Source organism: Gorilla gorilla, chromosome X, assembly GCF_029281585.2.
Source record: "Gorilla gorilla gorilla isolate KB3781 chromosome X, NHGRI_mGorGor1-v2.1_pri, whole genome shotgun sequence".
NCBI lineage: Eukaryota > Metazoa > Chordata > Mammalia > Primates > Hominidae > Gorilla > Gorilla gorilla.
The window spans coordinates 113,173,780-113,190,615 of record NC_073247.2 but is presented as its reverse complement, the minus strand read 5'-3'; the positions used below and the strand labels follow the sequence as shown (position 1 = coordinate 113,190,615).

Here is a 16,836-nt window from a genome sequence, read left to right as displayed (position 1 = left end):
AATGTGCAACAATAAGGAGGGTATAAGGGGGAAAATAAAACACACACTCCAGGTAGAAAGATAAAGTACCAGAATCTTTCTGGTAACACAAATCAGAAGCCTTAAAAATGAGTATATCTTTGACTCAGCAATCCCATTTCTGGGATATACCTTAAAAATAATTAATGATATATGCAACAATGAACATATAAAGTGCTAAATATCGTTTATAATTTTAAAATTAAAAATCTTAATTTTGAGGGAATTGTAAAGTCAATCAGTGTGCCCATATGACAGAACATAATAAAAATCAATCAGTACAAGATTTTTTCCAGTTTTTAAAAGGAAGATTTATTTAACAAGTTTCACTTAGTACAATACATCTAAATGGAAATCACGATACAAGGAAAGATTTAAACCAAAGCCTCAGATTTTCATACAAACGACACGACCAAACTTCTAAAGTATTGGTATTACATCTTAAAATTGTCCCGTATCCTTAAAAAAAAAAAAAGTGTACACTCACGTGCCTTACAGGATATTAAACCAAAAAGCTAGAATTAACAAACATGCCAAATGTTTTCACTTTGAATCGTAGACACAGCTCCTATATTTGAGTTTTACAGAAAAGCATGTTTCTCAACATGCATCCGAAGTTTTCAATGTATTTGTGGTATAAGAGCAACATTTAACATAAGTGAAACTGCATTAACCTAAATACGCTTACTGCTTAGGTACACTCCTACAACATAACTAACTTGAGGAAAGCTAAAAATTGTTTTAACAGTTATGGTCAATACTGAACTTTGTTATTATGTCCTAGATGAATGTTTCAGTGTTCAAAATTACTGAGCTTGAAGTTTTAAAATAATCTCAACTTCCACTTTACAGTAAGCATGAATCACAAGCCTGTAATGCAAAACTGTTAAACTTAACTCGTTTTCTTAAAAAAGGAGAAAGAAAGATAAAGAAAGAGAAGCTGACCAAGAGTGATCAGAATCAATTATATTTCCCATTTACCAACCATACTGGATATACTAGACATCCCTCCCATTCTATTCAACTCCCACAAATGTACAGCTTTTATATCTGGAGTAGCTATTTAGTGCTCCTTCTCTACCTAAGCAAGGTTTGACTGATAGTCACTGGAGTTTTCCTGCAGAACTTGGTCATATCCACTCATACTGCTCTGACCACCATAACCACCTCCATAACCACCACTCAGCTGCTGGCTAGCAGGACCTCCATAACTAGACTGGTTGGATAAGCCCATCCCTCCCATCATTTGGCTACCATAAGCGCCACCACTTGCCCCTGCTGTAGAATTCAAAAAAAGTTCTACATAGCTGTGATCGTAAGCACCCCCACTTGTTCCTGCAGTAGAATTTAAGAAGAGCTCCACATATCTGTGTTGCATATTAGCTTTGTCTTTTGCCATAGCTGCCACAGCATCTTCATGAGTAGCAAATTCAACATCTGCCTCACCGGTAACTCTGCCATCGGGTCCAATTTCAATATGTACTCTCATGGGATTAAGAGGTGAGAAGAAATTATAAATATCATTCTCAGTGGCTCTGTAAGGTAACCCCCTCATGTGTACACAGTGCCCTGTGGTGCTCTGGAAACTGGACCCACCATCTCCGTATCTATGATCAGACATTCCTGAAAAACAGTAATTGAGGTCTCTTCCAAATCTATCAGACCCAAAGCCATATCCATCATTATAGCCACCATAGTCATCATAGCCTCCATACCCTCCACCATAGGCACCACGCCTCATCCTTTCAAACCCAGCTCCTCTGCCAATGCTATTATACCCTCTGCCAGCCCCCGGCCTATCATAGGGACCTGGCCGCTGCATAGCCATGAGCTTTCGAGGGGGATCATAGTGGGTTCGAACTTCGGCTCGGCTACTCTTGAAGATCTCAATGTACCTGTGCCCTATTCTTTCCTTGTGTTTCTTTAAGGCCTTCTCAGCTATCTCCTGTGAAGCAAACTGCACAAAGGCTTCCCCTGTGCTTCGCCCCTGAAAGTCCACTGGCAGTGTCATCCCATTTGGCACAATTTCCAACCCTGAAAAGAACTGAACAATCTCTTCCTTGCTACAGCCAAATGGGAGTCCTCTAAGCCGGACGAAGCCATCGTTGGCAGTATCAGGGCTATTCGGACCTGTATGCTTCAACACCCAATCCATTTCAACACTGTTAGACTTGAATACTTCAACGTATCTGTGTCCCATGGTTTCTCTGTCCTTCTTCAAAGCCAATTTCACTTCCTCTTCAGATTCAAGTTCAACAAATGCTTCACCACTTGGTCTGCCTTCTCTGGTGTAGATGAAACGAATACCTGATGTGCCATTTTGGATCTTGCAATCAGAGAAGAAGCGCATCACTTCATCGGCTGAGCAGGACCAGGGTAGGCCCCTGACCTTCACCACGAACCCCTCCCTGCCTTCCGTGCTCAGCATCATGGTGATTGTTGGGCTCTTGGTGGCAAGTTTGGCTCAACGCAATTTTGGTGTAGCTGAAAAAAAAAAAAAAATTAGAAGACCACTGTCATGGAAAAATGTTCGTGATACAGTAAGAGAAAAAAGCAAACTATTAATAGAAAATTCAATTATGCTGACAGCTTTTCTGTAAGACGTCTGTATAAACAGAAAGAGTTCACCAAATTTTTAACTCATTCATTTTTTAGCAGTTATTTATTCAATGCCTATTACGTGTTAGATACCATTAAAAATTAACAGCAATCGGCCGGGTGCGGTGGCTCACGCCTGTAATCCCAGCACTTTGGGAGGCTGAGGTGGGTGTATCACCTGAGGTCAGCAGTTCAAGACCAGCCTGGTGAACATGGTGAAACCCCGTCTCTACTAAAAATACAAAAAATTGGCTGGGCATGGTGGCAGGTGCCTGTAATCCCAGCTACTCGGGAGGCTGAGGCAGGAAAATCACTTTTATGTACCCAGGAGGTGCAGGTGAGCCAAGATCACGCCACTGCACTCCAGCCTCCGCGACCAGAGCGAAACTCCGTCTCAAAAAAAAAAAAAAATTAACAGCAACAAATCAGTGGGAGATGTCAACAAATAAAAGATGGCTATATCTGAATATATAAACATAAAAAACTTCACTAGATCAAAAGATTAAACAACAGTTAAAACACAAACAAAACACAGGTTATGTAAGTTCTTTATATAATATTCTCATTATATAAAAATGTATGCAAATCAATAAAATCAGGGAAATATTTGGGCTCCAGAGATAAATGAAAAAAAGACATTATTGGGAATTCACACATTCATTTTAGAAACATTTTTTAGTTGCCATGTCCAATATTCGGCTCTGGCATACAAGAATCAATAAGCCCAGAATGGGCTTACGGTCCTACAGGAGCACCGAATGTCATTATTAAAGATGTACATGCAAATATACATTATACTTGCCATGACCCTCTGAGTGGAGTGTAAGCATAGTATCAAAGAGGGACTAGTTGATCAGTTCTATTGGTTGGAGGCCAAATGGTTAAATGAAACAGACTAATCTGCCCAGGGATCCATAAACATTTTTTTTTCTTAATTATGATGAAGCACAAATAGGAGAGGGAAAAGCAAGAGAAAAGACTGGCAAGGCATAGATCAGATCCCAAAGACTTTGATATACAAACACTAAGCGCCTTTTAAGACTTTTAAACCGGGGAGTATGTAGGGTGACTTCACCAAAACTCTTTCAGACAGATCACCCTGGCAACAGCGTGGCGGCACTCAAACAGAAGGGGGTCGACGTGGAACTAGGGAGATTAGTTAGAACTTGTCTCATAAATATATGTTAAAGGAATCGCCTAAGGCAACAGGAGTAAAATGGAGAAAAGATATATCTACACATACCAAAAAAAGTGGAATCTGCGGGACTTGATAACAGATTAAGTATGAGAGAATACAGGTATAGGAGGATACAGGAGAGGAATCTGGGAAATGTTCAAGTTTAATCAATCTTCCAGCAAGTTAAAATCAGAACTAATCGTTATTTTTCACCCATCAAGATAATGGAAATTAAACAGCAACAGTAAATCAGTGCTATGCAGTTCACAAACTAATACACTACCAGAAGAGTGATAATTGATATAAACTATTTCCTTTTTGATAAACCCCACTATATCCTGAAAGCAATTTGATAATATGTATCACGCCTTTTGACAGCAAATACATTTCAGTTATGTGCCCTAAGGAGATGATCTGAAATTCAGACAGATTTATGGAGCTATATATTCTTTGAAAAGTACTTTATTAAGAAAACGAATATTATGCATTTAATTTTAAAAGTTACAAAAATATTTAATAACGTGAGAAATTACTTATGTTATAATTGTAAGTGACCCAAGAGCACAACTGCTTTACAATATCAACTGTGTACAAAATACATGTTCCCATACCCTTTGACACTGCTAGAATCCTTCCAGGAATCTAGTCAACAGAAATACTTACAAATGTTCCTTGCAGCACTGTTAGTAATGGCAGAAAACTGGAAACCTAAATAGCCATCTTTAGAGGAATGGCTGAATGAATTATACTTTATCCTTAAACTGGAATGCAATGCAGCCATTTAAAAAAAATCTATCTGCCTTGACCCAGAAAGATCTCCAAAATACATTAAATAAAAGAATATACATAGTATGATCCTACTTATAGTAAAAGATTGGCATGCATGTATATACGTATGTAAATAAATAAAAGAAGATCTGGAAGCAAACTTGTTTTTGAGAGAACTGAAGGGTAGGGGGGGTGAAGTGGGCTTTTCGCTTTTTACCCTATATACTTCTATACAGTTTTAATTCTTTACATTTGCTGTACTGGGATTTTTTTAAGTTAGAAAGAACATATTAGTAGTTACTCTGAGTGGGAGGTTTATGGATTTTCCATGTTATTTTTCTAATTTTTTTATGCAGCCTTAAATTTCTACAGAAATAATTACTTTTACTCCAGCAAAAAAAGTAACATAAAACAAATTAAAATGTTTGCATTTCTGGGATTTGGTATAGGAAATTTTATAAAATTTTCTAATTTTGTATGTGGATGGTTTATCTGAAATGGTCTGGGAGCACTGGGCCTCTTGGAAACAAAGTACAAAGTGTAATAACGGCCATAAAACTACACTGAGGAAACGATTTAACAAACGTTTACTGATTGCCTATTATGTGCCTAGCACACTGCATCTGCAGTGATAACAGTTTTCCTATTAACCATCCTAAGGTCTCAGTGACAGATTTACAAGTTGTTTTTTTATTTCATTTTGCAGGATTTTTTTTTTTTTTTTGCTTGCCTTATCCCTGGGATAACCCGTCCCATTTAATTCCCTGCACCGCTCTATTCCTTAAGAGCCCTTCTGTAGGGGCAGAGAGGTTCTACTTCATTACTGCGTCTCCTGGGAAGGCCATCAGGACTGCTGGCTAAAGTGGGAACCAGGACTCTTTGTGAGTTAAGAATTTGTGTATTTATATGTGTGTTATACACATTTTTTAAAAAACTGTAACGACATCAGGTTGAGCAGTCGTCTCCGGGTGGTGAATTATGTGTATTTTTAAATTTTATACTATATTGTTATTTTTCAAATGTTCGAAATTGAATATGTAGATTGTTATCAGCAGAAAAGTAAACATTATTCAAATACTCAATTCAGTAAAGTAATTTATTGGGCGCCTTTGTCAAGCACGCATTTGCCTAGATGTGACTCTACAGATAAAATTCACTTGGGGCCTCCCCCTACAGACAATCAGGCAGTGGAGACTGAGTGCCTGAATGGATAGACCAGCACTCAGACCACTATTTTCAGTATCTGTTTTTCTTAACTCAGGGCCGTGGTTTTCAAACGTTTTTCGCCTTACGGTCACCCTTAGGGGTCCCCCGAGACCGGCCCAGACAGACAGATATACAAAAACACATACACAGTCATGAGCGTCCACCATTTCCCCACCAGGCGCAGCACAGGCGGCTTCCCGGCACTGAGATGGGGGGGAGGAGGGAGAGAGCGCGAGGGGGGAGGGGAAAGCAGAGAACGAAAGAGGCGGAGGCGGCCCCCGAACCCCGCTTTGGTCTTCATCATCACCACCCCTGGGTCCCCAGTTCCCACCCACACACCAACCTCTAACGATACCGGGTAATTTTCCTCCTTCTTCCCTCAAACGGCTATAGCGAGACGGTAGACGACGACCAGAACTACTTCTGCTCACGTAAGCGAGTAATCACGTGAGCGCCTACGTCATGTGAGATCTCGGTCACGTGAGCAACTCTCGGCTTAAACTCGGGATCACTAAGGTGCCGCACTTCCTTCTGGTATGGAAATAGGGCGGGTCAATATCAAGAAAGGAAGAGGGTGATTGGTTAGCGGAACGTCTTACGTGACTGATTATTGGTCTACCTCTGGGGATAACCGTCCCAGTTGCCAGAGAAACAATAACGTCATTATTTAATAAGTCATCGGTGATTGGTCCGCCCCTGAGGTTAATCTTAAAGGCCCAGGTTACCTGCGGAAATTTATGCTGTCCGATCACCGTGACAATGCAGCTGAGGAACCCAGAACTACATCTGGGCTGCGCGCTTGCGCTTCGCTTCCTGGCCCTCGTTTCCTGGGACATCCCTGGGGCTAGAGCACTGGACAATGGATTGGCAAGGACGCCTACCATGGGCTGGCTGCACTGGGAGCGCTTCATGTGCAACCTTGACTGCCAGGAAGAGCCAGATTCCTGCATCAGGTATCAGATATTGGGTACTCCCTTCCCTTTGCTTTTCCGTGTGTTTGGGTGTGTTTGGGGAACTGGAGAGTCTCAACGGGAACAGCTGAGCCCGAGGGAGAGCTCCCCCACCCGACTCTGCTGCTGCTTTTTTATCCCCAGCAAACTGTCCCGAATCAGGACTAGCCCTAAACTTTCTGTGTGTGACCTTTCCTGGGATGGGAGTCCGGCCAGCGGCCCCTGTTTCTTTCTCTCTCTCTCTCTCTCTTTCGTTCTCCTTCTCTTTCTCTTTCTCTTCTTTCCTCTCTCTTTCTCTCCCTGCCCGGTTCTCTTTTTTCACTGCTCCTTGCAGAGCAGGGCCACCCCATAGGCAGTGTGCCCAAAGTAGCCCTGCCCGGTTCTATTCAGACCCTTCTTGTGAACTTCTGCTCTTCCTCTGCCGGGTGCTAACCGTTAGAACATCTAGGGTGGGTAGGAAGAATGGGGAGCTAAGATTTGTGCCATTTTTTCTCCTTTTGGGGTCGTGGATTTCTCGGCAGTATCTCGAGGGAGTTAGAGAGACCATAAGGTCGCTGAGATCTCTCCCACCTCGCCCATGAGCGTGGCATCAGGCTGGAAGGTTGACATGGAGGAACTTTATACATTTACACCTTTGGGTGAGGGTTGAGGCTGGATTAGATAGGTATTGAACATATCTGACCCTCACAATCCTTATCTGTAAATTGGGATTACAACCTTTTAATTTCAGGGAGCTGACAAAAAAAATCTGAAAAATAGTTCTTATCTCACACAGGTGAGCTTTCAAGGAGATAACCTATTTAAAGTACATAGCACAGCGCTTGACCATTCAATTGCGCTTACAGAGTAAATGTTCCCTAACCTGGAATCAATGGGAAAATGAATATAAATCTACAAATCTGAATGAATATGTGTATTTTTCTGGAGAGAGGATATTTACCTTTCTTCAGATTCTCAAAGGGCTCTGTGATTTAAAAAAGGTTAGGAATCACTGATAGATGTTGGTAAAAGGTGGCAGTCACAGTACATTTCTGTGTCCATAAGTTATTCCTATGAATATCTTTACAGATAAAGTCAGGATGTTGGTCAGACATCACAGAAGAAATTGGCCTTCTAAGTTTCATGTGACCCTGTGGTACAGTATGTGTGGCAATTTTGCCCATCACGGATTTTTTTTTTAGTGGTATTTGCATCTGATTGTAAAACTAATGCATGATCATTGCAAAAAATGTAGATAAAGAAGAGCAAAATGAAAATAAAGATTTCCCCCCACCGTTCCACCACCCAGAAATAATCATGGTTAAAATGTTAATATACAACCTTACACTTGTTTTCTATATAAATGAAAACATAGATTTCTTTATTTCATTATTTTCCATAAAAAATGGATCATGTTTATGTCATGTTGGCTAATGGCAAGACCCTGGCACCCAGCCTGGGCTCAAATTCTGCCTCATTGTTACTTAGCCCTGTGACATTGGGTAAATTACACTTTTTTTTTTTTTTTTTTTTTTTTTGAGACAAGGTCTCGCTCTGTCACCCGGGCTGGAGTGCAGTGGCACGATCTCGGCTCACTGCAAGCTCCGCCTCCTGGGTTCACGCCATTCTTCTGCCTCAGCCTCCCGAGTAGCTGGGACTACAGGCGCCTGCCACCACGCCTGGCTCATTTTTTTTTTTTTTTTTTTTTAGTACAGACGGGGTTTCACCATGTTAGCCAGGGTGGTCTCAATCTCCTGACCTCGTGATTCACCCGCCTCAGCCTCCCAAAGTGCTGGTGTGAGCCACCGCGCCCAGCCTTACTTTTTTTTTTGAGAGGGGGTCTCACTCTGTCACCCAGGTTGGAGTGCAGTGGCGCGATCTCTGCTCAGTGCAAACTCTACCTCCCGGGTTTAAGCAGTTCTCCTGTCGTAGTCTCCTGAGTAGCTGGGATTACAGGCACACCACCACGCCCAGCTAATTTTTGTATTTTCAGTAGAGACGGGTTTCACCATGTTGCCCAAGCTGGTCTCGAACTCCTGGCCTCAAGTGATCTGCCCGCCTTGGCCTCCCAGAGTGCTGGGATTACAGGTGTGAGCCACCGCACCCGGCCTCTTTTTTCTTTTTTAGTCTATCATACCTTGCAAATACGGTGGTTCTTCCTATGTGTTGGTTTTGATATTTATGTAATCAAACACATCAATTTTTCCTTTCTGATTTCTGACTTTGGGGTCATGCTGAGAAAGTCCTTTCCTACCTGAAGATAATACAGTATATGCATTTCTTACTAGTATTTTTGTGGATTTTTAAAATATTTAAATCTTTAGTCCATCTGAACTTTGTTCTTCTATCAGAAATGCCACATTTAATAAATAATAAGTCCCATGGTATCAGATGGCTGGAAGGACCTCTTTCTAAACTTTGTTTAATTCCATTAATCTGTGTATTCTTATTCTAATGCTAATAGTTCCACACTAGCTTCCTTTATCTTTTTTTTTTTTTTTTTTTTTTTTGTGCTGGAGTTTCGCTCTTGTTGCCCAGGCTGGAGTACAATGTCACGATCTCGGTTCACCGCAACCTCCGCCTCCCAGGTTCAAGCAATTCTCCTGCCTCATCCTCGTGAGTAGCTGGAATTACAGGCATGCACCACCGCGCCTAGCTATTTTGTATTTTTAGTAGAGATGGGGTTTCTCCATGTTGGTCAGGCTGGTCTCAAACTCCCAGCCTCAGGTGATCTGCCTGCCTCGGCCTCCCAAAATGCTGTTATTACAGGCGTGAGCCACCACGCCCAGCCTTCATCTTTTAATGAATGTACATGTATGTAATCTTTTAGGTAAACTTTTTGTAATGTTGTGCCAAGTTCCTTAAAAAGCCCTTTTGGAAGCTGGGCAGGTGGCCCACGCCTGTAATCCCAGCATTTTGGGAGTCCGAGGCAGGTGGATCACTTAAGGCCAGGAGTTCAAGACTAGCCTAGCCAAAATGCAAAACCCTGTCTCTACTAAAGATACAAAAATTAGCCGGATGCGATGGCACATGCCTGTAATCTCAGCTACTCGGGAGGCTGAGGCAGAAGAATCGCTTGAACCGGGGAGGCAGAGGTTGCAGTGAGCCAAGATGGCGCCACTGCACTCCAGCCTGGGCGACAGAGGGAGACTCCATCTCAAAAAAAAAAAAAAAGATAAAAAGGAAACCTAAGTACTCTTGGGCTTTGTTAAGGATTTTGTTAAATATACAAAGGATTGCAGGGAAAATTAACTTATTTTTAATATTGAGTATGCTTATCCAAGAGCAAAATAATATTTCTCCATTTATTCAAATCATTTAGGAGCATCATAGTTTTAACGTACGGGCCTTGCACATATCTTAAATTTATCTCTAGGCATTTTAGGTTGTTCAGTTGTTCTTGTGAATGGGATCTTTTTCTCCAAATAGGATTATTGTTGATATCTGTTGATTATGTTAACTTTGTAGTTTCTGACTTTACTGAACTGTCTTCTTAGATCTAATACTCTTTTCAATTTCATCATATATTTCTCATTCCTATTTTGTTTGGGGTTTTTAGGGCGGGAATATTAAGGGGATAACAGAGACAAAAGAAAATCTGGAAAAACAATTCATTTTACCTTACATTGCTTGTGATCACTACCACACTATTACTGGGTTGGAAAAAATTGTGAAATCCCAAGGTGCCTAATAAATAGGAGGTACCTAAGTGTTCACTTAATGAATTGTAATGATTATTGGAATTTCTCTTTCAGTGAGAAGCTCTTCATGGAGATGGCAGAGCTCATGGTCTCAGAAGGCTGGAAGGATGCAGGTTATGAGTACCTCTGCATTGATGACTGTTGGATGGCTCCCCAAAGAGATTCAGAAGGCAGACTTCAGGCAGACCCTCAGCGCTTTCCTCATGGGATTCGCCAGCTAGCTAATTATGTGAGTTTATAGATAATGTTCTTGTTCATTCAGAGGACTGTAAGCACTTCTGTACAGAAGCTTGTTTAGAAACAGCCCTCATGGCTGGGCGTGGTGGCTCACGCCTGTAATCCCAACACTTTGGGAGGCCGAGGCGGGTGGATCACCTGAGGTCAAGAGTTCGAGACCAGCCTGGCCAACATGGTGAAACCCCAACTCTATTAAAAATATAAAAAATTAGCTGGGCATGGTGGTGAACGCCTGTAACCCCAGCTACTTGGGAGGCTGAGGCAGGAGAATCGCTTGAACCCAGGAGGTGGAAGTTTCAGTGAGCTGAGATCGCGCCATTGCACTCTAGCCTGGGCAACAAAAGCGAAACTCCATCTCAAAAAAAAAAACAAGAAAAGGAAAAAAAGAAACAGCCCTCATGACACTTAGAAAGTAGAATAGCTGGCTGTTATCTGAACATTGAATTGTAAGGCTTATCAGGTGGACTTTGCATTCCATCAGCAGACAATTTTTTTTTTTTTTTTTTTTTTTTGAGATGGAGTCTCATTCTGTCTCCCAGGCTGGAGGGCAGTGGCGCGATCTCGGCTCACTGCAAGCTCCACCTCCTGGGTTCACGCCATTCTCCTGCCTCAGCCTCCCAAGTAGCTGGGACCACAGGCACCCGCCACCATGCCCAGCTAATTTTTTGTATTTTTAGTAGAGACGGGGTTTCACCGTGTTAGCAAGATGGTCTCAATCTCCTGACCTCGTGATCCGCCCACCTCGGCCTCCCAAAGTGCTGGGATTACAGGCATGAGCCACCGCGCCTAGCCTACAAATGTTTTGTAATAGCTCTTGAGGCCCATCTTGGAGTTCTCCTTTTGCTAAAACCACTGAACTCTCTAGGAGGAAAAAGGAACTTGGTTCTTGACATATGTGTGCATGTATTTCCATATAACCTTTAGGAAGCTATTGCAATGGTACTATAAACTAGAATTTCAGAAGATAGAAGGAAAATATTCTGGAGATCATTGAAGAGAAATGGAGTCCAACACTAGTTAAAGATGATGAAGACAGATTTTTTTTTTTGACGGAGTCTCACTCTGTCGCCCAGGCTGGAGTGCAGTGGCACAATCTCAGCTCACTGCAACCCTCCACCTCTTGGGTTCAAGTGATTCTCCTGCCTCAGCCTCCCAAGTAGCTGGGACTACAGGCGCACACCACCAAGCCCGGCTAATTTTTGTATTTTTAGTAGAGACAAGGTTTCACCATATTCGCCAGGCTGGTCTCGAACTCCTGACCTTGTAATCCGCCCACCTTGGCCTCCCAAAGTGCTGGGATTACAGGCATGAGCCACCATGCCCGGCCGATGAAGACAGATTTTATTCAGTACTACCACAGTAGAGGAAAGAGCCAAGTTCAATTCCAAATACAACAAAGACAGATGGAGATTTATAGCCAATGAGCAGATTGAGGGGGTCAGTGGATGGAATATTTAAGAAGACATCAAGGGTAGGGAGCTTCTTGCTAAAGGCAGACCATGTACTTAAACAAGAAGGGTGGGGGATGAGGGAAATTGATCAGATATCAATGGTGGCAGTATTGACTTAGCAGGATTCTTGCTAAGAGGTCTTGCTAGGACAGACATAGGAAGCCAAGGTGGAGGTCTAGTCGAAAAGAAGGCTCATCAGAGAAGTCTAACTAAAGTTTGGTCAAGAAGAGTCTTTGTCAAGGTAAATCTATCATTTCCCTCAAAAGGTAATTTTCAGGATCCCATCAGGAAGATTAGCATGACTGCTAGCTTTCTCCTCAGTTCTGGACTATAGCTCACATGCCTAGTTCGAACTAGCTCAGCAGAACTGGGGGATTTATTCTTTGTCTTCCAACAAACTCATCTGGATGATTTTGGGGGTTTGTGGGGAAAAGCCCCCAATACCTGGTGAAGTAACCTTGTCTCTTCCCCCAGCCTGGAATGGTTCTCTCTTTCTGCTACCTCACGATTGTGCTTCTACAATGGTGACTCTTTTCCTCCCTCTCATTTCAGGTTCACAGCAAAGGACTGAAGCTAGGGATTTATGCAGATGTTGGAAATAAAACCTGCGCAGGCTTCCCTGGGAGTTTTGGATACTACGACATTGATGCCCAGACCTTTGCTGACTGGGGAGTAGATCTGCTAAAATTTGATGGTTGTTACTGTGACAGTTTGGAAAATTTGGCAGATGGTATGTTTCATTCCAGAGATTTAGCCACAAAGGAAAGAACTTTGAGGCCATGGTAGCTGAGCCAAAGAACCAATCTTCAGAATTTTAAATACCCTGTCACAATACTGGAAATAATTATTCTCCATGTGCCAGAGCTCCCATCTCTTCTCTTTCAGTTAATTAATTAATTAATTAATTCATGTAAAATCCATGCATACCTAACCATAGCTAATATTGTGCACTTATAATTCAAGAGGGCTCTAAGAGTTAATTAGTAATTGTAACTCTCTATAACATCATTTAGGGGAGTCCAGGTTGTCAATCGGTCACAGAGAAAGAAGCATCTTCATTCCTGCCTTTCCTCAATATACACACCATCTCTGCACTACTTCCTCAGAACAATCCCAGCAGTCTGGGAGGTACTTTACACAATTTAAGCACAGAGCAACTGCCTGTCCCTGCTGCTAGTTTAAACATGAACCTTCCAGGTAGCCTCTTCTTAAAATATACAGCCCCAGCTGGGCATGATGGCTCATGCCTGTAATCCTAGCACTTTGGGAGGCTAAGGTGGGTGGATTACTTGAGGTCAGGAGTTCGAGACCACCCTGGCCAACATGGTGAAACCCCATCTCTACTAAAAATACAAAAATTAGCTGACTTTGGTGGCACATGCCTGTAATCCCAGCTACTTGGGAAGCTGAGACAGAAGAGTCACTTGAACCTGGGAAACAGAGGTTGCAGTGAGCCAAGATCGCACCACTGCACTCCAGCCTGGATGACAGAGTGAACTCCATCTCAAAAAATTAAAATAAAATAAAATAAAATAACTATATATATAGCCCCAGCTGGAAATTCATTTCTTTCCCTTATTTTACCCATTGTTTTCTCATACAGGTTATAAGTACATGTCCTTGGCCCTGAATAGGACTGGCAGAAGCATTGTGTACTCCTGTGAGTGGCCTCTTTATATGTGGCCCTTTCAAAAGGTGAGATAGTGAGCCCAGAATCCAATAGAACTGTACTGATAGATAGAACTTGACAACAAAGGAAACCAAGGTCTCCTTGAAAGTCCAATGTTACTTAATATTATCCTACCATCTCTCCCAGGTTTCAACCACTTCTCACCATCCCCACTGCTGTAATTATAGCCTAAGCTACCATCACCTGGAAAGTCATCCTTGTGTCTTCCCCTTTATTTCACCATTCATGTCCTGTCTATCAACAGTCCTTCCACCAGTATCTCTAAAATATCTCCTGAATCAGCCCACTTCCTTCCATCTTCACTACATGCACCCTGGCCTTCCAAGCTACTATCAGCTCTCCACCAGACTGCTGTGACCACCTGATCTCTCTGCTTCCACTCTGTCTCAACCCCCATCTATTTTCCAAGCAGCACTAGAGTTATCATATTAAAATGTAAATATCAGTTTTTTTTTAAAGAAAAAACCCTGAGACTTAGCAGAGTTATAAAAAATATAAATGTCATCATCAGTTCCCTGCTTAAAACCCTTAACTCGCTTCCAATTGCACTTGGAATGAAACCAAACTGCACTGATCCAGCCCTTGCCTGCCTCCCCAAAGTCCAAGGGGTCATGGCTCTTTCCCTGGCTACACTGGTTTTCTTTCTGTCCCTCAACACTGCAAGCCTATTGCTGCCCCAGGGCCTTTACACTTGCTTTTTTTCTGCCTAGAACAGTTCTTCCCCAAAGATTTTTAAAGGGCCGGGCTCCTTAACATTGAAGTCGCAGACCAAACGCCACATATGCAGACAGTTCTTCTCTAACTACTTTAAAATAGCCCTCTGTCCATTCATTCTTCATCACATTAACCTGTTTAATTTCCTTCTCAGAGCTCCACACTATTTGGAAGTATTTGTTGACTTGTTACCATGTCTCCCCACTACAGTGTAAGTTTCATGAGGGCAGGGACCTTGTCTGACTTTGACTGTATCCCTCGCATATGGTTAAGTGTTGAATAGTTATTTATGGAATGAATCCCTATTATTCCCTCATTATCTCTGCAAAATAGTCTTTTTTCTCAACATCTTAAACCTGATATCCCACCTGCCTATCTACAAACTTTTTTTTTGCGACAGAGTCTCACTGTCACCCAGGCTAGAGTGCAGTGGCGCCATCTCGGCTCACTGCAACCTCCGCCTCCCGGGTTCAAGCGATTCTCTTGCCTCAGCCTCCCAGTAGCTGGGATTATAGGCGTGCACTACCGCATCTGGGTAATTTTTGTATTTTTAGTAGAGATGGTTTCACCATGTTGGCCAGGCTTGTCTCTAACTCCTGACCTCAGATGATCCGCCTGCCTCGGCCTCCCAGAGTGCTGGGATTACAGGCATGAGCCACCGTGCCCAGCCTCTACAAACTTTTTATTCCATTAACAAACTATATGCCTAGGATTTAAGTTTTCTTAATACTTGATGGAGTCCTATGTAATTTTGCAGCTTTTAATTTTACTAAGATCATTTTAGTTCTGATTATAGAAGTAAATTAACTTTAAGGGATTTCAAGTTATATGGCCTACTTCTGAAGCAAACTTCTTACAGTGAAAATTCATTATAAGGGTTTAGACCTCCTTATGGAGACCTTCCATCTGTAAACTCAAGAGAAGGCTACAAGTGCCTCCTTTAAACTGTTTTCATCTCACAAGGATGTTAGTAGAAAGTAAACAGAAGAGTCATATCTGTTTTCACAGCCCAATTATACAGAAATCCGACAGTACTGCAATCACTGGCGAAATTTTGCTGACATTGATGATTCCTGGAAAAGTATAAAGAGTATCTTGGACTGGACATCTTTTAACCAGGAGAGAATTGTTGATGTTGCTGGACCAGGGGGTTGGAATGACCCAGATATGGTAAAAACTTGAGCCCTCCTTGTTCAAGACCCTGCAGTAGGCTTGTTTCCTATTTTGACATTCAAGGTAAATACAGGTAAAGTTCCTGAGAGGAGGCTTTATGTGAGAGTACTTAGAGCAGGATGCTGTGGAAAGTGGTTTCTCCATATGGGTCATCTAGGTAACTTTAAGAATGTTTCCTCCTCTCTTGTTTGAATTATTTCATTCTTTTTCTCAGTTAGTGATTGGCAACTTTGGCCTCAGCTGGAATCAGCAAGTAACTCAGATGGCCCTCTGGGCTATCATGGCTGCTCCTTTATTCATGTCTAATGACCTCCGACACATCAGCCCTCAAGCCAAAGCTCTCCTTCAGGATAAGGACGTAATTGCCATCAATCAGGACCCCTTGGGCAAGCAAGGGTACCAGCTTAGACAGGTAAATAAGAGTATATATTTTAAGATGGCTTTATATGCCCAATACCAACTTTGTCTTGGGCCTAAATCTATTTTTTTCCCTTGCTCTTGATGTTACTATCAGTAATAAAGCTTCGTGCTAGAAACATTACTTTATTTCCAAAATAATGCTACAGGATCATTTTAATTTTTCCTACAAGTGCTTCATAGTTCTGACATTAAGAATGAATGCCAAACTAACAGGGCCACTTATCACTAGTTGCTAAGCAATCACTTTCTTGGTTTTTCAGGGAGACAACTTTGAAGTGTGGGAACGACCTCTCTCAGGCTTAGCCTGGGCTGTAGCTATGATAAACCGGCAGGAGATTGGTGGACCTCGCTCTTATACCATCGCAGTTGCTTCCCTGGGTAAAGGAGTGGCCTGTAATCCTGCCTGCTTCATCACACAGCTCCTCCCTGTGAAAAGGAAGCTAGGGTTCTATGAATGGACTTCAAGGTTAAGAAGTCACATAAATCCCACAGGCACTGTTTTGCTTCAGCTAGAAAATACAATGCAGATGTCATTAAAAGACTTACTTTAAAATGTTTATTTTATTGCCAACTACTACTTCCTGTCCACCTTTTTCTCCATTCACTTTAAAAGCTCAAGGCTAGGTGGCTCATGCCTGTAATCCCAGCACTTTGGGAGGCTGAGACCGGCAGATCACCTGAGGTCGGAAGCTGAGGCAGGCAGATCACTTGAGGTTAGGATTTCGAGACCAGCCTGGCTAACATAGTGAAGCCC

At 42.2% G+C, this 16,836-nt stretch overlaps 2 protein-coding genes across 4 annotated transcripts; one reads left to right on the top strand and one right to left on the bottom strand.

The window, feature by feature from the left end:
* Nucleotides 1-304: 304 nt before the first annotated feature.
* On the bottom strand, nucleotides 305-6,327 carry HNRNPH2 (heterogeneous nuclear ribonucleoprotein H2). 2 transcript variants are annotated; one of them, XM_004064513.3, is made up of 2 exons: nucleotides 6,111-6,327; nucleotides 305-2,502 (listed from the first exon to the last, which is right to left on the bottom strand). In XM_004064513.3, exon 2 carries the CDS (start codon nucleotides 2,447-2,449, stop codon nucleotides 1,100-1,102), a length of 1,350 nt encoding a protein of 449 aa, XP_004064561.1. In that variant the 5' UTR covers nucleotides 2,450-2,502; nucleotides 6,111-6,327; the 3' UTR covers nucleotides 305-1,099. The 2 variants fall into 2 exon arrangements, with proteins under 2 accessions (XP_004064561.1, XP_018874759.1); XM_019019214.2 differs by having other exon boundaries at nucleotides 6,123-6,305.
* GLA (galactosidase alpha) lies at nucleotides 6,284-16,641 on the top strand. 2 transcript variants are annotated; one of them, XM_055376578.2, is made up of 8 exons: nucleotides 6,440-6,719; nucleotides 9,209-9,332; nucleotides 10,452-10,626; nucleotides 12,638-12,815; nucleotides 13,689-13,780; nucleotides 15,498-15,659; nucleotides 15,877-16,074; nucleotides 16,343-16,641. In XM_055376578.2, exons 1-8 carry the CDS (start codon nucleotides 6,527-6,529, stop codon nucleotides 16,631-16,633), a joined length of 1,413 nt encoding a protein of 470 aa, XP_055232553.1. In that variant the 5' UTR covers nucleotides 6,440-6,526; the 3' UTR covers nucleotides 16,634-16,641. The 2 variants fall into 2 exon arrangements, with proteins under 2 accessions (XP_030861762.1, XP_055232553.1); XM_031005902.3 differs by lacking the exon at nucleotides 9,209-9,332 and having other exon boundaries at nucleotides 6,284-6,720.
* Nucleotides 16,642-16,836: the final 195 nt, after the last annotated feature.